The 22819-nt window shown below is 38.5% G+C and overlaps 2 protein-coding genes across 18 annotated transcripts in view; both read left to right on the top strand.

The window, feature by feature from the left end:
• The window catches only part of LOC139964060 (sushi, von Willebrand factor type A, EGF and pentraxin domain-containing protein 1-like), a 495975-nt gene that overhangs the window by 214305 nt on the left and 258851 nt on the right, over window positions 1–22819 (top strand). The window lies entirely within an intron of this gene.
• On the top strand, window positions 98–22230 carry LOC139964068 (uncharacterized). Its single transcript, XM_071965425.1, has 11 exons — window positions 98–247; window positions 1216–1404; window positions 1695–1799; window positions 5663–5737; window positions 9606–9827; window positions 10973–11200; window positions 11801–12013; window positions 13635–13934; window positions 19066–19280; window positions 19512–19808; window positions 20503–22230. Exons 2-9 carry the CDS (start codon window positions 1344–1346, stop codon window positions 19245–19247), a joined length of 1386 nt encoding a protein of 461 aa, XP_071821526.1. The 5' UTR covers window positions 98–247; window positions 1216–1343; the 3' UTR covers window positions 19248–19280; window positions 19512–19808; window positions 20503–22230.

The following is a 22819-nucleotide window of genomic DNA, read 5'->3' as shown; positions in this document are numbered from 1 at the left end:
GGATTGGAATTTATTTTTAAAAAAATGACGTAACTTTCTTATCATCATCAGCAAAATGTCTTGCGCTGAGCAGCATGGATTACTTAACGATTTTTTTATGACGGTGCGATCTCTAGTGAAAACGAGTTCGATCCTGGTACGGAGCTTGAAGTTTCCTGCCGAGATGGATTGTTCCCCGAAAGGACCGAATCTTCTATCTGTCGAAAGGGACAGTGGTCCCCTAGCATTCCAAGGTGTACAAACGTAGGTAAGCCCTCAGCTGTTTGACTATAGAAGGTACAGTTTAAATGTTATAAAGCAGTAATGGCCACAAAGTAAGATTAAGCTAGGGATATGTCACGTTTGAAAGCAGTTTAAAGTCATCTTGTTAATATGTAGATAATCGGTTTAAAAAGTGGATCACAAATTGCTTTCACGCCGAACATTTATAACTTATTATGCCATATGTAATTTTCGTGGATGACAAAATGGATTACACAAAATACACATCTTTACTAGTTTGTTACATTCACACCTGTGCCACGTCATAGAGATAAAATGACAAGACCAACGAGTCGTTGTACTCCGTAATTACATCATGCTTTACTCAAACGCTAATATAAGGAGGCTACGTGTAATCATTCTTATATCAGGAGAAAACGTTTGGCTATCTGACATATGATACTAAAAAACTAGGAATTTGGGAAACTGTGCTTGTAAGACCAGCACTGGGTTCATAAATTATTGAAGCGACTTTTTCGAAAGTTGCTTAACAATGAACTAAATGCTCATGTAAAAAAAAATATCCATATTCATCACGATAATAACAATTTATGCGTTAATGTTACACTGTGGTACTCGGTAATTCGTAATAATTTTAAAACGCCCGAGGATCTATGAAGAAACGACGGAGAATATAATTTAAAGCTACTGTCTTTGTGTCGATTTTTTTCTGAAAGTTTTGCGTTGATACTAAGTTAGCGATGTTAACATTAAACATTTAAATATTACAATCTGCAGAGTTTCCAATCATTTGTGTCCTCATCTAACCATAGAGATTGTATTACCGCATATGAAGACGTTAACAAGCATTGATATTTCACCATCACTTCCCGTCAGCGATTGTCGCTCGATCAAACAGAGTTTATTGTTTAACCTCATTGTTGAATACACTTATTGCTACACCACATTATCACGTATTGTCGATAATACCAATGTGCACGTATATTTCCATAGCAAGCTGCCGACCAGTGCTGGATGAAGAAGGCAGAGAAATAATATATTTTGATGATCGGTCATACGTTCACGGATCCCACCTGACAGTTTCATGCGATAATAACGACGACACTGTTCTTATAGGAAGTATGACATCAAGATGTGATAATGGAACTTGGAATCCTCCCGTGGGAAAATGTCTTTTTAATGGTGAGGAACGTTGACTAGCTACTAAAAAAAACACTTTTCAGTAATATGATTTACATTTTAATGCATCCGCTTACATATATTCTGCTTTCTTTGTCGTTAAAAAATATAACACAATTACGTAATCTATGCCTTACCAAATAAAACAATACCGGTAATTCATAAAATATTCTCATTGTTCGGAGCATAACATACAACTGCAAATTCATGTATAAACATAAACCGTCGTTGCCTTCTCGTCATTCTTCGACAACGCATTTCATGTGTGTTGAACATTTTCTTGCCATTTTCAGTTGCAAAATATAAGAGAGCATATCAAGGAACGGATGCTAACGGAAACAGTGGAGCCGACCTGGCTGTAGATGGCCTAATAGAAAATGGAAGATGTTCACAAACACGTGAGTATAGCGGTGAAGTGAATTTGGCGATTTAAATTTTTCTATTGGTATGCAAGACGCATAGGTCAATGTGTATCTATTTCACAACATTCAACATGATGTTTACATCTAAACAAGACTTCGAAATATCATGGATATCACCACGAAAGCACATCGTGGAAGAATGAACTAACTTTTATGTACATTACACATGTTACCAGTCATTCATATAGTTAAATCACAAAAGTCAATCACAAAAAAAACGCAAACAAAATTAGATTGTCTATGACTCCCAGGAGCAAGACTTGGAGATTTTGAAAACACAATGTGGTGGAGTGGTTGGAGCCTGTTCTGGTAGAAAAGATTTGAGACAAGCTGAAATTAGCTTCTTCTTCTTCTTCTTCTTCAGCCGTTGTCGATCCACTGCTGGATGAAGGCCTCAGCATGATATCTCCAACTCTCTCTCTCCCTTGCATGTGTGTACCAATTGGTTTCATTCCAGAATTTCTGTATTTCATCTCTCCATCTCTTTCTTTGCCTGCCTCTGTTCCTTTTCCCGTCAATCGGTGTCCATACAGTGGTTAGCGTGCTCCATCTTCCATCTCCCCTTCTTGTGACATGGCCGGCCCATGTCCATTTACGATGTTTGATTACTTCCATTATATCCTGTACCTTTGTCTGTTCCCTTATCCACTTATTGGTTTTGTGATCTTTGCATGTTATGTTAAGCATACTCCTCTCCATGTTATGTTGTGCGGCTGCTAACTTTCTTTCCATTTTAATTGTTAGTGTCCATGTTTCTTATGCATATGTCATTGATGGGAGGATGCATTGGTTATACACTTTCCTTTTTAAGCATAATGGTAGATTGCCCTTCATGATGTGGCTGTATCTGCCAAATGCTTGCCACCCTGCTTTGATCCTCCTCCTTATTTCATTATCTTGATTCCTTTCGGTGAGAGTGAACCTTTGTCCCAGGTAAATGTATTCAGATACATGTTCCAATTCTGTTCCATTAATGATGATTTGTTTGTGTTTAACTGATTGGTCTGCCATTACTTTGGTCTTCTTCATATTCATTTTCAGTCCTCTTTTCCTGCTTGCTATGTCCAAGTCCTGTAGCATGCTCTCCATTTCGTTGAAGCTGTTAGCTATTATGACTATATCATCAGCAAAACGGAGGTGGTTGAGCTTCTCCCCATTCACATTGATACCTTTATCTTCCCAATTGATGTCTTTGAAGATGTGTTCTAAGCAAGCTGCAAAGAGCTTTGGAGATATGGTATCTCCCTGCCTCACGCCTTTCCTTATTGGTATTTTGTTGCTTTCTTTATGTAACTTAACAGTAGTTGTGCTGCCAGTATAGATGTCTTTGATTACTTTGATGTAGTTAGGGTTGATGTATTGCTCTTTTAGTGCCTCGAGCACTGCCCAGGTTTCAACGGAATCGAAAGCTTTGTCATAGTCCACGAAAGCGACACATACAGGTATATTGAACTCCTGAAATTTTTCCTTCAGTTGGTTGAGGGTGTGAATGTGATCTATTGTTGAGAAATTTCTTCTGAATCCCGCCTGCTCCCTTGGTTGGTTGTCGTCTAGAAGTCTTTCCAGTCTGTTTGTCAGAATCTTTGTGAAAAGCTTGTATATATTGGATAGAAGGCTAATGGGCCGGTAGTTCTTCAAGTCCCTTTTGTCTCCTTTTTTGTGCAATATTATCATGTTGGCATCTTTCCACTTTTGAGGTACCTTCCCTTGATGAAGACAAGCTGTGAAGAGCTTTGCCAGTTCCTTATTAACTGCATTCCCTGCTTATTTTAGTGTGTCCATCATTATGTTATCCTGTCCAGGGGCCTTGCCCCGTTTCATTTGGCTTAAAGCATATTCTACTTCCCAGCATTCAACTTTGGGTACTTTCTCCTGAGAATCATCTATGTCTCCGGTTTGCTGATTGCTTTGGTATAGTTCTTCATAAAATTTCTCTATTCTCCGCAGAATATCATCCTGGTCTGTTATTTCCTGCCCATTTGAGTCCAGAAGTTTATTGATTTTCTTTGTTCCCTGGCCAAGCTTCTTGTTGGTTTTCTTAATACTCCTGGTGTTTTCTATTGTGTCATGTATCATTTTGGTGTTGAAGTTTCTGACATCCTCACGTATCTTCTTCCTGATAGTTTTGCAGGTTTCCCTGTACTCTATGTTGTCAGTACCTTGACTGTCCATCTTCATCTGTCTACGTTTTCCAATCAGTTTCCTTGTGCTGTCTGATAGTTTGCTAACTCTGTCTTTGGGTTTCCTGCCTGCTACATTGAGTGCAGCTTCTTGAATGATGTCTATTGTCTCTTGGTTCCATGTGTCTAGATCTTGCTCTCTCCACTCGTCGTTAAGTGTACCAAACTTGTTTGCTAGTTCCAGTTGGAATTCATGGTTTCTTTCTGTGAGTTTGTGTAGGTTAATGTTGCTATACTTTGGTCTAAGTAGCTTCTGTCTCTCTAACTTAGTGTTGATTTGAAACTTCCCCATTACCATTCTGTGGTCGCTGCCTATGTTGACTTTGTTGAGAACATTTACGTCCTTGACAATGTTTAGATCTGATGAAAGAAAAAAATCAATTTCATTCTTTGTCGCTCTGTCTGGACTTATCCAAGTCCACTTCCTGTTTGCTTTCTTCTTGAAAAATGTATTCAGGATTTTTAACTTGCTGCTGATGGCAAATTCGACTAGTCTGTCTCCCCTGTCATTGCGCTGCCCATGTCCAAAATTTCCAATCACTGATTCTTCACCATCTTCCTTCTTTCCGACCTTTGCATTTAGATCTCCCATCAATATAGTAAAGTGTGTCTTGTTGTTTTGAAGCAGTTCATTGATTTCCTCATACAGTTTCTCTACCTCATCATCATCATAACTGCTAGTGGGTGCATATACTTGAATGATTTTGAGACTGTATCTTTTATTTATCTTGATAGTGAGCTGTGCCAGTCGCAATGAGCTAACGGTAGTTTAGTAATGTCCAACAGATTTTCTGGTATGTTACTATCATTGGGATAGGCGGAGATACAGTAGTTTAGTGGTGTCTAACGTAGGGCCTGGTCTGTTCTTTTCATTAGGATAGGCGGGGAATACAATAGTTTAGTGGTGTCTTACAATGATGTCTGGACTGTTTCTTTCATTAGGATAGGCGGAGATGCAATAGTTAAGTGGTCTCTAACATGAGGCCTGGTCTGTTTCTTTCATTGGGACAGGCAGGAATACAGTGAAGCGTCAAAACTGGGCTGTAGAAATATATATATATTTATCATAAAATATCATAAAACTTGCAAATTATTGAAATCTTTGATTACTCAAAGTTTGGACAGTATAACTATTGCAATGCAAAATATTCCTCTAACTCCACGAAGACTACTATGTTTGTTATGAATAGACCATGAACAGGTTTCATTCACAACTATGGATACAGAGGCTAAGAACATAAACCTGTTGTTTTATATGCAGCATGTAATAATTTATATTACTTCCTACCACACGGTGTTACGTTCACGATATTTTTGATGACAGTTATATTTTTAAATGCTAACGGTGTTTTTTGGTACAACATGTAACACAAGTAGATTATTCAATAGCCCCCCCCCCCCACCCTTCACACAGACACATAACAAAATTGATGTAAATCTTCAGAGTATACAAACGATTTCCAGAAGCAAGCAATAAGAAATTGTTACAAATTTTTGACAATAATTCAGAATTAATTCATATCATTGAAGCTAATGTCACAATACACTGTATTACTCATTTGATCAAACTAACATGAACATTAAACTGTTTTCCATTGCTACATCGGCCTGTTAAAATTGCTACATTGATTTTACTTTTTGTTTTTTTCTTTTTTACAGAAACAACAAACCAGTGGTGGTTTGTCGAATTGGGAGCCAAGTTTGCTGTGAGAGAAATACAAATTTATCACCATGGTAACTAATTTACTTCACTCTTCTTCCATCTGTCTCCAAACATATGCAATTCAATCTATTTAGACTATAACAACTGCTTATATACTTTCACTGCGCCCACAATTATCCTCTACGGGTCGCTACCCTCTTCCTTCCAATCTACTACTCCAACCCGTTTTCTGGACTTGATATCATCTATTTCGCAGCGTATTGCAATAGCTTTTGGGGAGTTCGCAAGATTCCCAGAACTTCCTCTCTTCACCTACTACAAACACTGTAAGTGAGTAGAATTTATTTATTTTTATTATTTTTTGTAACATGTCTTTTTCTTCCGGTTACGCAGCGTTTCCCAATTAGATCTGTATAGGTACCAGCTACGCTAAGGCGTAATTTTGTAACTCCCCGCACTGGGAGTAGAACGTTCCGTGACGGGTTTCTCAGTCCTGAAATTCTGGGGAAAAAAATTGATTTAAAGTACATCTGGCCAAGTAGTCCCCGACGTATACGTTTTACTACGGAATACGTTCACTGATCGCTCCATTTCATATTTTTTTAAAGCAATCAGAGTTTCATTTATGGTTTCAATAGTCACTAACTATTTTGCGCGGTACCTATGCCAATTAGCCTAGCGCAATAGGTCTTCACAAGTGCTTTAAAACTGTTAGTAATTACTGTGTTCCGAAGACTTGGATTTGGAATTTTCCCCGGGATATTTTTAGGCAACCTAAACTGCTTTCAAAACATTGTGAGCGCTGATTAATAATAATAATAGAAGTAATATTAATAACAATAATAAGTATCCTTGATGCTAGCTAATACGGGGCTAGCGGTGTGCCCTCGTGAGATTAGGAAGTTAGTCTGCTGGTCTATGTACAGCAGAGGAGAGCTCCTCTCGTTCTAACTTATGGGTACACTCGTGCCATGTAAGGCTTCGGAACATCGGGTTAGTAGGACCGGCCATTACTGTAGTATCATTATCAATAAATCACCAGATACTTGGATAACATGTTTTCCTTCATAATTTCTTGAAAACCTAAAATTTAATCTGAAGGAGGCTGCATCGATCAAGTGAGCAAACTGTTCGTTTTTGGCCGGGGAAATAATGGAATGAGCATGATGAAATTCTATGATGTAAGTCCGAAATGTCACTCTCGTTCAAGTAAGGACCCGTGTGCTATTTTTTGTCACATCACGTCTAAAATTGGTCAAAACATACAGTCCCAAACTGAGCAGCGCCGGCCATCATTGTCCTACAAGCCAGTTCCAGAGAAAGATGAAGAGCTCCGACAGGCTGCCTGCAGCTTGGTCTCATCTCTGGTTTTCGCCAAATGGAGTTCAGAGCAATCGGGCATTGAAATGAAGGGAAAGTGTATCACTAAAATGAGCAAAGGTAGTCTCCTCCACCCGAAAAAGAGATCAATTAGTTGAAGCTATTAGGGTCAGTAACGTATTTTCCCAACATGAGTTGACAGAAAGTAGGCGAAGACCGAGCACGTGTCCAGCTGCGTTCGCGATCAATACCCCCTTATCCAAGATGAGTCCGCAGCAGACCAGGAAGCGGGTTTTAGTAAAATAGCACCGAACAGACGAGGTCCCGCGGCGGATCCTACAGTCTCACCGGCTTCGGATGACGGGACAGTTCCAACTTATCATCCTTTTTTAACTCTGTTACATCCTGCTTCAGGACTACCACTGGCTCCCGAATCCGAAAGTGTTCCGCATCTCTCACAGCATTCAGCAGTTGGCACCGGCTCCAGAATTGGTTTCGATTTTAACACCGGCTCCTGGCGCTTTGGATCCGGCTCCTAGAACAACGGATACTGTCGAGTTTACCCACCAAAACAACCTCCTGCGGCCACGAGAATTGTTCCTCCTGAAGTACTGGCTCCGAATGCATTAGACGTTGGAGTCTCCCAAACTTGGTCCGAATGAGATGACTTGTCAAAACTACTTAATGGAAGATTTGTTTTTAGTCGGAAGGGTCAGTACCGGAAGAGGACGGTCGCAAAAACGATTGGCATAGTTAAGTTAAGGCTGGGCTTTGAAGACACTCAACCGGACTCCAAGCCATTGGAGAAGGCTTCCAAGCTGTAGGCTGTTAACGAAACCCGGTAGGCTTCAGCTCCATTCATTCCTTCGACTTATGTTTTTCAAGAGAGAGGAAGAGATTCTCAAAAGAAAGCATGGTTAGCCTTACCGCCTAAACAGAAAATGTCTTGCGAGTCCAAGAGGCCTGGAGACAACAGTTTAGACGTCCTTCTATCTTTTCGGAAATAAAGGAACGTTTCCGCTTCGAGCAGCGGATGTCCTCTGGGAATTTTAGAGACCCACAAAGCGTACCGGTGAAGGCCTGAAGGAACTATATTTGGCCTACCGTACGGTGATGAAGCTTCATCCACATTTATCCTGACAGCGGATGTTTTACTCGTCATCACCAGCAGCTACTTCAAAGCAACAATCTCGATACGGGCTGGTGTTAGCCTCACTCGTCAGGTTCGTCTACGATCAGTTGCCAGGATACCGGCTAATATGGTCCTGTCAAATTGTACAAATCGTCCTCGTTATTACCAAAATCGCGCAATTCTCATCCGTCAAGAGGAAACACTGTGGTGTTTTAGTCCGGGGCTTTATTGTAGTATTTCAACAGAATTTTGTCTTTAAACCGCACCTCCCATCTTTTTTATCCTGTCTAGAACATCCAAGAGTAACATTTCAAGATGTTTGGTGCAGCTTCCTCACGTCCCTGCAGGGGTAAACGTTTGGGCGCTAGACATAAGGGGACAAGCAAATTCGAAGGCTGAGGTTTCTAAATTGACGAGACTCTGAAAGTAGCTTCATGGTGGACTCCCTCGTCCTTTGTCGCATTCTACATGACGGACGCCCTGGCATCAGAATCGGCTTTGTGGGGGTGCCGTGTTAGGAGTTCCTTCGGATACTGCCCGCTGGGTCTCCAAAAACAGTAACAGTGTCACTTTTTACATATATATTTGAAGCAGGTAAGAGACTAAGGAAGTCGATATACCAAAACCTTGCTGATTTTGTATTTCTGAACGGCGTAACCTGTCTCTCCTACCTTCGTCGAACACGCGCGGGAATAACAATGCACTTCAACGTACGATTTACTTAAGTTAAACGGGACAGCTGTCCAGGGAGCCGTTTAGTATTAGTAAATGCTGTCGATCTTTTCATCCTTTGTCTGCGTCTGTAACACATCGTCGGATAACGCTTTCCAATTTTTCAACGCAGGTCCTTGCTTTGTGAGCTCAGGGAGTGGCTATTACACTTAGTTGTGTACTATGTACTAGATGTATGTTCGGGCAATTATATCTTCATATTCATTGTTATGCGTCGTAAGGCGTCACACTGTAACACTTATTCTCACTTACGTCAGTCATCGTCTTCGTCAGTCATCATATAATTCTTTACCTTGATCCCTCCAAACCACCCATAACCCAGTAGCGCCTTGCATCGGTGAACCGTAAATGGACAAAAGTTGCAAAAACGTTACCAGCTGTTAGAGGTTAGGAAGAACGGACAGCACATGATTTGGAGACACGCAAGTATCTCCTATCGTAAAGACCCAAACCAGTAAGCTTCGGGCGATCTAAGATGTCGGATCCTACAGAAGTAGTTGCACTCTAACAAAGTTAACGGTTTTTTATCAAAGCAATTGTGAACTGCTCACCGCTCCTTGTAAGTAGTACCTCGCATCATATCGTGTGCAACTATCACAGCTATGAATCTTAATTTATCTTAGAGGACCTACCGTCACGCTAACATTAACATGCCTAATTCTATACTCTTCGTTGTTGCTTCATGCCTTCTGTTTGGCTTTTCAAATATGGATGAATTAAACAGAGTAAATAACATCTCAAATTTGTTCCTTTAGATGATCAGAACACACTCTTAAATGCAGAAGTAAGGGTTGGACAGGAAGCAGGATATAACACCAATCAAAATACCCTCGTAGGTTTTGTAACCGATGTCAGCAGCAACCCAGTAAAGATTACATTGAATGGAAATATTGAAGGTCGCTTTGTCAGTGTGGATCAAACTGGATCATCAGTTTCTCTCATATTATGTGAAGTTCAGATCTTTGGAGATCTATTAGGTATTTCTTCCTCTTCTTTCGTCGTGCTGTCGCGATAACAGTATCACCACTAATGCATGATCAAGCCGTAGTCAAATTTAAACACTAAATATTCTATAAAATGTAGTAAACACAATATGAACTGTCATGATGAATCATTTTGTAAGAATTTTAGAGAACATCCTATCGCAACGCGGCTCCCTTGAACATAGAAGCATAATTTTCAATAAAAATGTATTTCTCATTTGTTTATACAAGATGAATACAAAGATTATATTGAAATGGGAAGGTTACTTTATGAAAGAAACTAGAAAAACATCAAAGCTCTTATCTCAGCTAATGACCAGGTAGAAATATAAAACAATGAAACATAAACTTAGTTCAGAGGGTCTTTGTAAATAACAAAACTTGTAACACAATGTTCACTAAGAAACGTACTCACTAACCGGGAGTGAACTTCACAAGCAACAATCCACTGCCGTTGATGGAAGATCATTTACAGCAATTTATTTACAACAAGTTAATAAGGCCTGTAATTGTTGACGAGAACTTGTATTCGTTCATTGAAATGAAAAAATGGACTAATTTTAATTGATGTGGTTGTAGTCTGAAGTTACAAATGTAGCTCTAACACTGTTCTATATTCTTTTCCCTGCAATAGTTTTGTTGTTGTTGATATGTTACACACATCGTTGACTGAAAGATTATATAAAGATTGTAACACCGGTTATTAGCCAAATATAAGTTTCATAACAGTACAACAAAACAACAGTTTTCAAAACGGGCACTTTACGGAGATCATAGCATTGATTTTGGTTCAATATTAGCTCTCCAATATTTTATTGAAAAAAAAAAACTGAAAACGTAACTTTGTCTCATTTAATGCATCCAGTGGTATTTCAACTAGCTGAAAATAAACATATTGTAAACATGAATATCAAGATCTACATTTACTGGCATGATAGAAATGCTTTAAGGAAAATTTCGGTATTTAAGTAGTAGATAGTTGAAGTCAATCGTATAAACAACGGCAAAGCCTAAATGCCCCCCCCCCCTCCCGTGTTCGGGCATGTCTAAAATATAATGAAGTTAAACATTTGCTTTAAAAATATTCGATATAGCGACAGATTCACCATGATTGTATTCATTACTTCATTTCTCGTCAGGTGATCCGTGTGACAATGGATGTGTAGTTCCTAGATCATTAGCGAATGGTAAATATTACTACCGTACAATCGATCCTGGTAGCTGCTTCAGGGATATATATTTGCGTGTAAAATGCGACCCTGGCAACAGTCCCACTGGAAGTCAATATTATAAGTGTGATCAGACAACAGGTAAATTTAAATATGACAACACAGCATACAGGGAGATTCTGTCGGATTGTGGATCAAGTAAGTGCTGTTATTTCCTGCCATTTTAAAACAATTATCAAGTTCTATACTGCTGCCAAAAATAGTATATTAAAACCGAAAACCCGCCTAAATAATCAAACTTTTGCCAATTTTTCTTTCACAACAACGACCGTCTTTGCTGTATTTGTTGACAATCGTTTGTGATTTCATCGGTGTTTGTAAACATTTATTTTCTTAAGTTTTGTAGGTTAATTGTTATTTTCGAGTCCCTTGACTTACAATTTGAATGATTCGTTGGTGTCCATAATTGATAATTTCTGTATTTGTTTATGATAATTTTGTACATGATAATAAGAATATGATAATAAGAATACATGATAATAAGAATACATTTTTGATACCGACATGACCCTCTTTACTTTAGTGCTCGTGTGCGTCCTCGATGCTTTCACTTTGAACAAAAATATATATATATTTCAATGTTGTATCTGAATGGTGGACCATTTGGAAAGGCAATGGCCTGTATCGGGACCTTCGGGATTTGTTCTTTCCTTAGAGAGATTGCCGTGTACTTTTTAAACATCATAAACACTTTACTAAGTTTAATATATTTGAAATATATTATTTATTGATTCGTAGGTTGTCCAAGGCCACAAATCAACACCAATGTTCTTTACTTTGTCGGAGTGAACAACGATCCAATTGGCGATCGCACAGCGTTCAATCGAGCTGAAGAGATTTATTCAAGGTGTGGAGATCCACGATATCAATTACACGTCGGTCCTAACAGAAGGCGATGCCAACGTGGAGCATGGACTCCCGGCGTATGGACTGGCAGTGCCCCAAGGTGTGGTAAGGAAAACGGCATGAACAATAGAAAGTGCACGTGGACCCATATGTGCAGGGTGTGTTAGTGCAAGGTATTATAACACTTATAATATTAATGATCCTGTTTTGCATGCTTGCGACCAAGGTTCAGCTTAGGTGCCGAGCACGATTGTACTTGATAGAGGTCCAAATTAACTCCGATTTAATGCAGCATTAACAATGTTGACCCGATTAAACATAAATCATTCACAAAAACTGAAATAATAGTAAAACATAGCAACACGATACGCGTTCGGTTGTGGTACCTTAAATTACAGAAACGCGGTCATCCAGTAATAGCTTCAAAACACAGTTATTGAACCCAAACTGACCTACAACACCCGATAAGTCATTACTAATGCACGGTTGTGGAACATGAACAATAGCTTTAGTATCATCCAGTTAGTGAGAATTCATTACGCGATTTTACAATGCAGTACTATTTTGTCGTTTTATGCTGTACGTAGGCCTATGTTTAAACCCGAACATTGCATTTCTTCGTTCTTGGCATGACGAATTGGCGTAATGTAAAGAGGGGTGTAAACTAGAGTCAAGCGGTACCGTGCCTTCTTTACTTCATCTCGTAGGTATTCTCACCTTCATAGACTTCTTGTCCAGTCGCACAGATCTTAGTCTTAGATGGGAATAAAATAAAAGCTTTTCAGTTGTTACAATGCCACCTGTAATACATGTTATCGTGTTACGAACTCAAAATAGTAATACTGATGCACGTTTTGGTGACATTGGCGGTAGTTGCTGTAACAGCTATTAGTACCGGCTACATACATCTACGCATAAGGACATGACAATGTAAATTAATTTCTCAGCATAGTGATTAATCTATAACAAACATGGATATCGAAAAGGCTGTCAAACATGTTGTTTTTTCTCTGCAGATTAATGGTAACATAATGAGAGTGGTATATTCTATATTAATATATACTTTCAAATACAACGTGTAAGACTTCAAAAATTACATACGTCTATGAAAGTCGTAAACGCAACTGTAATAAACATCTCAAATACATTTCTTTATAGCTACAACAAGATGGTAACCATTCAGAGTACCATGTATATCAATTATGTGTTGAATGAAATCATCTATTTTGACTCATTTCCATAATTGACACCAAACGCGGACTATTTCACATAAATATTATTACAATGCTGTTCCATGCACTTACGTATGACTAAATCATATATTCCTATCATGGCTGCCTGTCGAATAACATGTAAATACATGACTATTGGTGCGCAATAAATTCATTTAAAGATAATGCCTTCCCTTATTACACTTAAGACTGTTCTTGAAATAATTACACTTCTTGGTGAAATGTGTCTATAGCTGTTACATAAAATCTGGAGACTGTTCTTGGAGTAATTTCACTCCTCAATGTGACTATAGCTGCTACATAAAAATCTGTATTGAATAACTTGCCGGGTTAAATCTTAAAGTTGTAATGTAAAATGCATGTACTCTGTGTAAAGAAAATATAATTATGCACTAAACACCGCCAGCTGGTTTATTTTGATCATTTTGTTTAGTTTGATCAGATGATAACCAGGTTATTGTTCAAATTAAGCCCTTATTTTGTACGCTTTGCAGATATCTCTCAGCTACATATGGACATTTCACCGACAACTTCTTTAACATTTAGTCGATCTGGCCAGTTTGTATTGGTAACCCCGATTGATGAGGTGACCATCAGTTGCAGGAATCGGTTAAACAGTTCATACTTTAGTGGGGATACACGAATAAGAAAGAACAGCGAAGATACACAGGGAGAACTATCCAATGACACTTCTGTCTTTCGTCTTGTAATTATAAACCCTACAGCAGAAGATAGTGGAATATACACCTGTTTGAGTAGTGGATTGAGTCATTCAATAAACGTCGCTTTTGAAGGTAAGTGTTCTTGGCCTATTATATGTACAGCATCTGTAGCTATTTCTAATGGAAGAAAACTAATCCATCTTCGACAGTATAGTTAACGGTCGAAAAGATAGCATGATTATATCTTCCTAATATGGTACTAAACCAAGAAAAGTTCATCCAGCTTCTTGAAGATACCATTTGTTGTCAATAAGCAATGATGAGCCAATTTTGATCTCATATTCCTGTATATATATATTTGTAGATGGTATATGTATTTACTGTTTTTTTGTATTTACTGATTTATATAATTATATTTTCTAGATTGTTTGTAAAGCGCACAGATGCATCCCGCGTAGTGCGCTATATAAGATTTTATTAACATTACATTACATTAGAAAGGTTACTTGGATGGAGGTTATAGATATGGTATGATGTTACTTTCAACTACACTGAAAAAAAGACCACCATATACTGACACATATTGCCCTTTGTATGCTCTAAAAGTGGATGACAGTTGCCAATAATCTTCTATTGATATGATATTAAAGAAGGCTGTTATTTTTTTTTTATTAAATTCAACAGTAGGCCTAGACAAAGACCCACAGATTTAAAAACTGAAAATTCCAAATGTTTTAAGGCTTCATTTAGGTAAGTGAAACAGTCCTGTTGAAGCACACCCGAATCTGCTATACATTAATTGTCGCCCACCGTGTCTTTTTAGAAAAAAAGTGAAGGTTTGTGGTTATTCTAAAGCTGTCTGTCATAAAATGTAACGTTATAAGCTTATTAGAATTATATCATGTACATGCATACCTACATTTCCTCGCTTACTTTCAACTACACTGAAAAAGACCACCATAACTATACTGACACATATTGCCCTTTACATGCTCTAAAAGTGGATTTCAGTTGCCAATTATCTTCTATTGATATGATATTAAAGAAGGCTATTAAATTTTTTATTTAATTCAACAGTAGGCCTAGACAAAGACCCACAGATTTAAAAACTGAAAATTCCAAATGTTTTAAGGCTTCATTTAGGTTAGTGAAACAGTCCTGTTGAGGCTCACCCGAATCTGCTATACATTAATTGTCACCCACCGTGTCTTTTTAGAAAACAAAAGTGAAGGTTTGTTGTTATTCTAAAGCTGTCTGTCATAAAATGTAACGTTGTAAGCTTATTAGAATTATATCATGTACATGCAAACCTACATTTCCTCGCTTGTTTGAAAGTGTCGAGCAACACTGCTAGTGGCTAACTAAGGACTTCCAAGGTGAGGTGCAGTTCTAACAATCCTCTGGGTGACTTAGATTTGAAGCTGATCCGCTATGGATGGGCCAGAAGCAAATAAATGCTTTGAAAGGAAGTGTGTTTTACTTGGTTACGTTGAAGCCGCTTCTCATGTAGGGGTGTCTGGGAGTCCTTTACCATAAAGAAAATAGGCATCGAATTGTTAAGCTAGGTTTTTTTAAGCTCACGATGCAATATTGTGCCAATAAATGACTTTGTGTGCGTTTGTTGTTGTAAAGGAGGTAAGTGTACTCCCCTGGTATTGGCATAATATTTCTCAGGTTGAATGTTACCACTCCTTATATTAGAACCATCACAATCTTCTGAGAAGGCAGGGACGTCAGTGGACTACCTAAGCGGTGTGAGATCATTTTTGTGTGAAAACTGAGTCTTCATATTCAGGTTCAGACCGGAACAAACAGTTAACCAGTATTTGGATTTTGCCTTGGAATATATATTATTATAGGACCAGTGTACCCATGACGCATCCTCGGTATATAGTTTATCAGTAATCCCACTTTCCAGTACAACGTTTAGCAGATAAACTGTTAAAGAAATATTTCAAATTGCCACCAACATGTTATATATATATTTTTTACATTTAGTATTTGGTGTCACTATGTTTTATATCAATGCCGTGTACAACCATTAATTCCTTTACTCTCTGAATTGTCATCATACTAAATTTACACTGTGGTCCGTGGTCTATAAATCTGTGATTACGCTATTCTGTATACTGTTGTTCTTTGGTCCTCGGTCACAACCGCGTCGCTTCATCTTCCGGCTGTCTGGAGTTGAAAGCCTTTCCTTCCCCTCTGGTTAAGAGCATACAAACTATATGAACATACAAATACGAAAATGTGGAAAACGGAGAACAATCCGTAACAACTCAGATCCGGCGTAAAAGACGCCGAGGTATCTAATCACAAAACCCCGAGCAAGTAAACGGAACCCTAGCGAGACCGGGGTTAACTACCAACGGGTTAGCTCCCTGATAAAGTTAATGGGCATAGGCCAACAGCACAACTCCCCTCTGAGCTGAGGCCTTCCCATGAAAAACCCACCGAGGAACGGTCCTACAAAGAACCCGCTAAAAATCCAAGAGCCTAGCGGGAAGACCAACCACGAAGCCAAAGATACCTAACTCTAGACTACGCCCAACCTACTTATAAAGCGCCATTCGGCAGAAAACCGGGATTTAAGACCCAAGGAGGCCTAACGATACTAAGTAAACAAAACAGAAGCCCATCAACTAATGGTGGAGGCTCAGCGATCGCGTCTCAGCCGATCAACTATGTCGGAGCACGCAACGCCTGGATCCAATGGTGACGTGGAGATTTGGATTTCTATGTCGGATTCGTCTGGTCCGTAAAACGTCAGGAAGGGAACTCGAAGCAGTAGCAAGAGCGCTCCACCACTTCTAGGAGCAGATTAGGGGTTCCACAGTTACAGCGTTTACCGACAACACAACGGTGGTCATTCAGTTAGGGAGGACAGTCTATGGTGCACAGTTTAACACTACGTACATCATCGACACTGTTCATCCTACCAGCCACACCTCACTCACCAGCCTCTGAGGATATTATCTCAAAATGGTTGGTACAGCTCATTCAACCCCACCCTGCAAGGGGAAAAAGAATACGAGCACACGATCTTAGAAACCAGGCGTCTTCCAAGCCTCTTTTTGCAGGAGTTGTTTAGATCAGCAGCATGAAAGTCTCCGTCACTTTTTTTGCCGCATACTTGACCGACACTCTTGAATCGAAGGCGGTTTGTGTGCGTGCAGTGTTGAAATTTCCCTGGGGTAGGTCCCGCCCGTTGGGCCTCCCACTAAAGTAACAATGCCACACCTGGCAGAGTTGAAGTAGGGCAGGTATGTGAAGAGCAAAGGGAATTCCCCAAAACTTACTTTTTTTCTTCGAAGACCCATATTTGTTACACAAATTTCTCACGTATCACACGTATCTTCAACCAATGGTCTCCCCCTAGGATGTGAGAAGTTCTATAGATCTAGTCCACGGATTAGAACCTATATATCCAGAAGTGATTCGTCGGCCTTTATATTGGTCTTATTATCGCGCTTATATATGTTACACTTTGCGGTAATTCGTTTATATTTTGTGCTGCACATTATACCTCACTCACTTCACCTTCGAACCACGTGATGAGGTCCTCTGACGATCGAGGGAACTCACATGTCCCTTTTTTTTATTGCCTGCCCACACTTCCCAACCGTAGTGCCGGCGGATGAAACCCGCTTATCCTTAGGGTAGTTCCGGAAGGAGGAGTAAGTGGACGGTACCCAGGGAGCGACGACGCAGTGCTTAAATGTTCCAATGTGATAATACTTACCTACTCCACATCTGCACTTCCCACCTGCAGACTACTGTTAAACATATTCGATCTCCAGAACATCGGTCTCTTTTCATCATTTGAAAATTCCAAACTACCAAACATTCTCGTCCACATCTCGACGTGACTACTACTCATAGCTCTCATATGGCACAGGAGACCATGGTGTCCTCTTATCATCGGTCTTCTGTGTGAAGCTCCACGCAGCATTATCCTTCGCAAATGGGAGGGTTTTTCCAATGATGTGCGGACACCCATGTTACTCCACGTTCAGCCTCTGTAAACCAGATCACAGACTTTTTGAAGTACCTTTAACATCAATCAGAAATTATCGGTCAGCAATCGCCGAAATCCACTCAGGTTTTTCAGACGGTACCACCATAGATCCCTATGAAGTCATAACCGCTTTTATCTAGGGTATGAGAATCGAAGACCATTATCCGGAAGCTCCATCGTTCCTGGAGCATAAAATGAGTACTTGGGGTATAGCCTGCTCAAGCCTATGGCGATTTCATTCGTACGTCACTTTACATAGAAAATTATTGTTTCTGGTGGAAGCGGCGTCAGCCAGAATAGAGAGCTGTCCCCACGCTCTCTCAATTGCTCAGGGTCACATACGTGTGGCCAATACTGTCATAAATTGAAAACCGTTGAAATAAAATAACTCCATGATCCATGTCCATTATAACTATGGTAGATGGGACCTTACCGATTACTTTACCTAATTAATGATAAACACTTAGACACACTTTTTGGAAGTATTACAGACGAACATTTAATACACAATCTCCCCAGGAATCACTTATTTAGTTGTCTTCTTTTGTATTTGTTCTGCAATTTGTAATATTAAAATCCAACATCTACAAATTACTGTATCATTTAAATCAGTGACGCTACATGTCCATACATACACTGCGCCCAGGAGCATTAAGCAAACTTAGCATTTATACCATATTTAAATATGTTTTACCCATTGATGTTGACGAGTTTACATTAAAGTTGTATGTAAAAACAACAATAATTAAAAAATTTATAGCTTGACTAAATAAACTCATTAAGGGCAATACTGAAATTATTCGGAATATCTGTTGGTTGCGATTTCAAATACCGACCATGTTGACCATGCCTGATAAGCTTTTGTCAATCTAGTATTTATTACTGATTTCAAAATGACATTTTTCCTGAGGAAATATGTATAGAATTTGAATTCCGACATTGTTATGAAAAGTTACTTTAACATCGATTTGTGGTAATTTGTCATTTCAAATGAATTGGTGCCTGATTCATGTTACATTCACATGTGCGAATATGCATTCATTTGAGTTACATGAATATAAAATTCATAATTAATGAAGTCAATGCTTCATCAATTTCCATGGAAGTTCGACTACAATTTCATCAGAGATTATATGAGTTATTGGCATCTCGTTCTAATTTCGTGACAATTAATCATTTGGACTATTGCAATTGCATTTTGATTATACAAGAAATTTTGAGATATTTATTTAATATTTGCAGAAACTAACCTTTGTTCGAGACCACATACCTTTCCGCATATTATTGCCCATGTCGGAGTCGGAGAAGACACCACAGCAATAGGGGATCGTCAATCCTTCCTAGGAGGTGAAATCATCACTTTCCGATGTGAAGACGTTAGGTATCAGATACTACATGGCCCGATCCACACAGACAATGTATAGACGGGGAATGGACCGGACGTGCTCCAAATTGTGGTAAGTTGATTTTGGTTCAATATCTATCAACAACTGAGACGAATCTTGGCTTTGTATCCCGAGTACTTGTTCTTGTTATTGAGAAATGTTATATACTGGGTTAGTGTTTAGCATTTGTATCTATTATCTTTAATATAGACAATGAATTCTTAAAAAGAGAATTACATATGTAACAGCTCATCAACACGCTGTTTACCATGTAATCATATCAGTTGTATTTTATCTTGGCAGATACCTCTCAGTTACAGGTTGATGTGGATAATGTAATATTAAAAGTCTCACCCGACGGTACGCTCATTGTTTATCCCATTGAGGGTTCGGTCTATATAAACTGTCAGTTACGGACAGGAGCTCGTATAGGGAACAGTGCTACCATAACGACGAACAGTACATCTCAGCCGTCACAGAGAGCTTACATAACTGGCGAATTGAAACGTTTACAGATAAATAATCCGACTTCAGGGAACGACGGAACGTACACGTGTGAAGCTGGAACTCTGAGACACTCAATCAGGGTCAAATTTAAAGGTAAGTTGAGAGGATTGCTTAACACTAGTCTTTTTAAAGAACAAGTTAAGGAATACTATTTTACATGATTTAATTTAACCCGTTCAGAACATTGACATTTGAGATGCCAGATATTCGAGCTCTACAAGAACACCAGTATGCGTAGTATTCTTAGTAATGTATTTGGTTCGCTAGTGGTTTGCTCTTATGACCAATGAACTATTTAATGGTAACATTTTATAATAATATTTCAACCAACCAACGGCGTGTATACAATATTCCGTCAAATTAGTGTCACTCAATCTACCACTTCCAAAAGGCGAGTTTGTAAGCCAGGGAGAAGTGGTCAGATGATAATCAATGGACTCAGAAGGGTATAGTAATCACTATGTTCATTGCCGACTATATAAGTTATCGCATAGCCTATCATAGCAACTTTACATTTTGCATAAAACATAATTTGAGAGAGAGAGGAGACAATAAATTAGCAGAAAATAACTTTGAACGTGATCGTTTGTTTTGCATGATTGGCAATCTGTAATGAATAGTCTTTGTAGCCTAAAGCCAGCCGCATTAAATCCCATATTCCAAGTTCCCAATACTATTCCAATCTATTTCATATTATTTAGCCTTACTGTTTCATATTTTCCTGACTGAATCGCATCCACAAACTTGCTAATGCCACTTTTTCTGCTATACTCGTTGTTTGCAACAGATATCCGATGCCTAGCACCGGGAAATGTTTCAAATGGCATGTGGGTTCATGGGAGAACGACTGTAAATACATTAAATCCACATGCGTATATCCTGAATGAAAAGGTGACGGTCCAATGTTACCAAGTTGGTTATCACGCATCCAGTAACCAAGAATCACGGTGTAACTACCAAGGGCAATGGTCACCGCCATTATCGTCTTGTATAGCCGATTAGTCGAAGACATAGATCATCATCATCATCATCATCACCATCATCATCATCATCATCATCATCATCATCATCATCATCATCATCATCATCATCATCATCATCATCATCATCATCATCATCATCATCATCATCATCATCATCATCATCATCATCATCATCATCATCATCATCATCATCATCATCATCATCATCATCATCATCACCTACAGGGTTATGGATAGAGGAAGGAGCAACTTTACATTCACCATCAACCAGAACTGATGGTTGTAATGAACGGTTATCACTTCATATCCATACAGTTAAAACTGTAGACAAGTGTTAACAATACTAAGCGTTTAGTTGTTAAAAATATTACTTAGATTGTCACAACTCTGTAATAAAGTGCCTTTCACTGATACATTTTTCATACTTTTAACAATTTAAGCGGAATTTTTATGATAAATTGCACGAAATTAAAACTGTATCTTTGTAAGAGAATACAATACTGCTCTCGTTGTGAATTTAATTTGGCCAGAGACTCTTGAAGTTTATCATTTGCAATAAAGCAACCTCTCATATCAATAAATGAAATTTTAGGTGTTGGCTATAACATTTAACTAATAACCACTCGTCTGGTAATTTTAAGTTTGCTATACACTGATCATTTGTTATTTAAAGTGACAGTCGGTTTGCATTAAATGAAAAATTATGCACGTTACTTTAATTATAATATTGATTATAAGATATATGAATAACCAAGATTAAAGAAGACAGTTTCAGTGACTGCAATATTACAGCTGATAAATCGTATAAATCCGAAACTCGCAAAGAGATAGTCAAAGAGAGACAGAAAGACAACAAAAGCAAACACAAAAACAAAAATATAACGACCCGGGTCAAGCACTGTTTCATTCATCGTTACGTCATTATTTTGTAGACTAATTACGTGAGAAATATAAACACATTGAATTGATATTTACTAGAACACATTCTACTGATTGCATTGTGCTCACCTCCTATCGTCAGTCGTGAGAATATTAATTAGTCGGCGATTTGGTTTCAATTCATCTGGTGAAGAACTAAATTACTTTACTACAGGGTTCAACTCCTTCAATATTCTCAACCTCAAATAAAGTATGTTTTAAATGAAACTTGCTTAGAGAGACCAAACATGCCTCACAAAGACACCTTTCTTTTCTAGTAGAGAACCCTTGGCCCCCTACATGTGAGTCGGTTTCGATGACCTCACGGTAACACCCCTACTTTATATCATCCTTCAATAAAAGTTCATGCCCTTTCAAAAGAAGTCAGGGGAGTTTTGAATTTATTACTATTTATTAGCACAATCCAGACGGGCAATGCGTCTGAACTACTTGTTGACATCCAACCAACTGTGTGAATATGCCCGATTATGCAAAATTGCGTCAAAACATCAATCATCAGTCATCGATTTGCCTCTGATCCTTTCATAAAGGTTCAGGCCACTACCCAGATTAGTCGGGGAAATTCTAAATTGACAGCCCCCTACCCCTACCCCTACCACCACCACTGTTTCACCCTACACTTCTTGTAAATAATATCACGAAATCATACACCACCACATATATATAAATCGACTGGCAAATAGGTTGGCAGTCTCGTAGCTGACGAGGGGACCAGGGATTGGGGTGGAGGCAATCGGCGACTTATAAAAGAGACACAGAGAAACAGTTTCCACTATCGCAGGTAATTTCCATTGCGAATAACTCGTTGTCAAATATGCCCCCACAACTACCCCAGACACTATGATTGAATATCCCGATGTCTTGTGATCTAGCAATGAGGTTTATATGTTTTACTGTGCTCTTTGTAAAGAGGAATATTATGTACGTGAAACAGGTTCTCGGTTTTGCTTAAGCTTTAATAATAAAAAAAAAATGATTTCGTCATTATTTACAGGATTACGAACATATAAATCTCCGTAGATAATTTCTCAAAAACCTAAAATGCATTGTAATTGCTTCTAACTTACAATCGGTAGTGAACGTGTGGGCCTTTACAAAGATTTATTTTATAAATATTTATATATATATATATATATATATATATATATATATATATATATATTTATATATATATGTATATAT

This window comes from Apostichopus japonicus, chromosome 22 (assembly GCF_037975245.1).
Source record: "Apostichopus japonicus isolate 1M-3 chromosome 22, ASM3797524v1, whole genome shotgun sequence".
NCBI lineage: Eukaryota > Metazoa > Echinodermata > Holothuroidea > Aspidochirotida > Stichopodidae > Apostichopus > Apostichopus japonicus.
The sequence above is the reverse complement of the archived record's forward strand: the minus strand, read 5'-3'. Positions and strand labels throughout refer to the sequence as shown.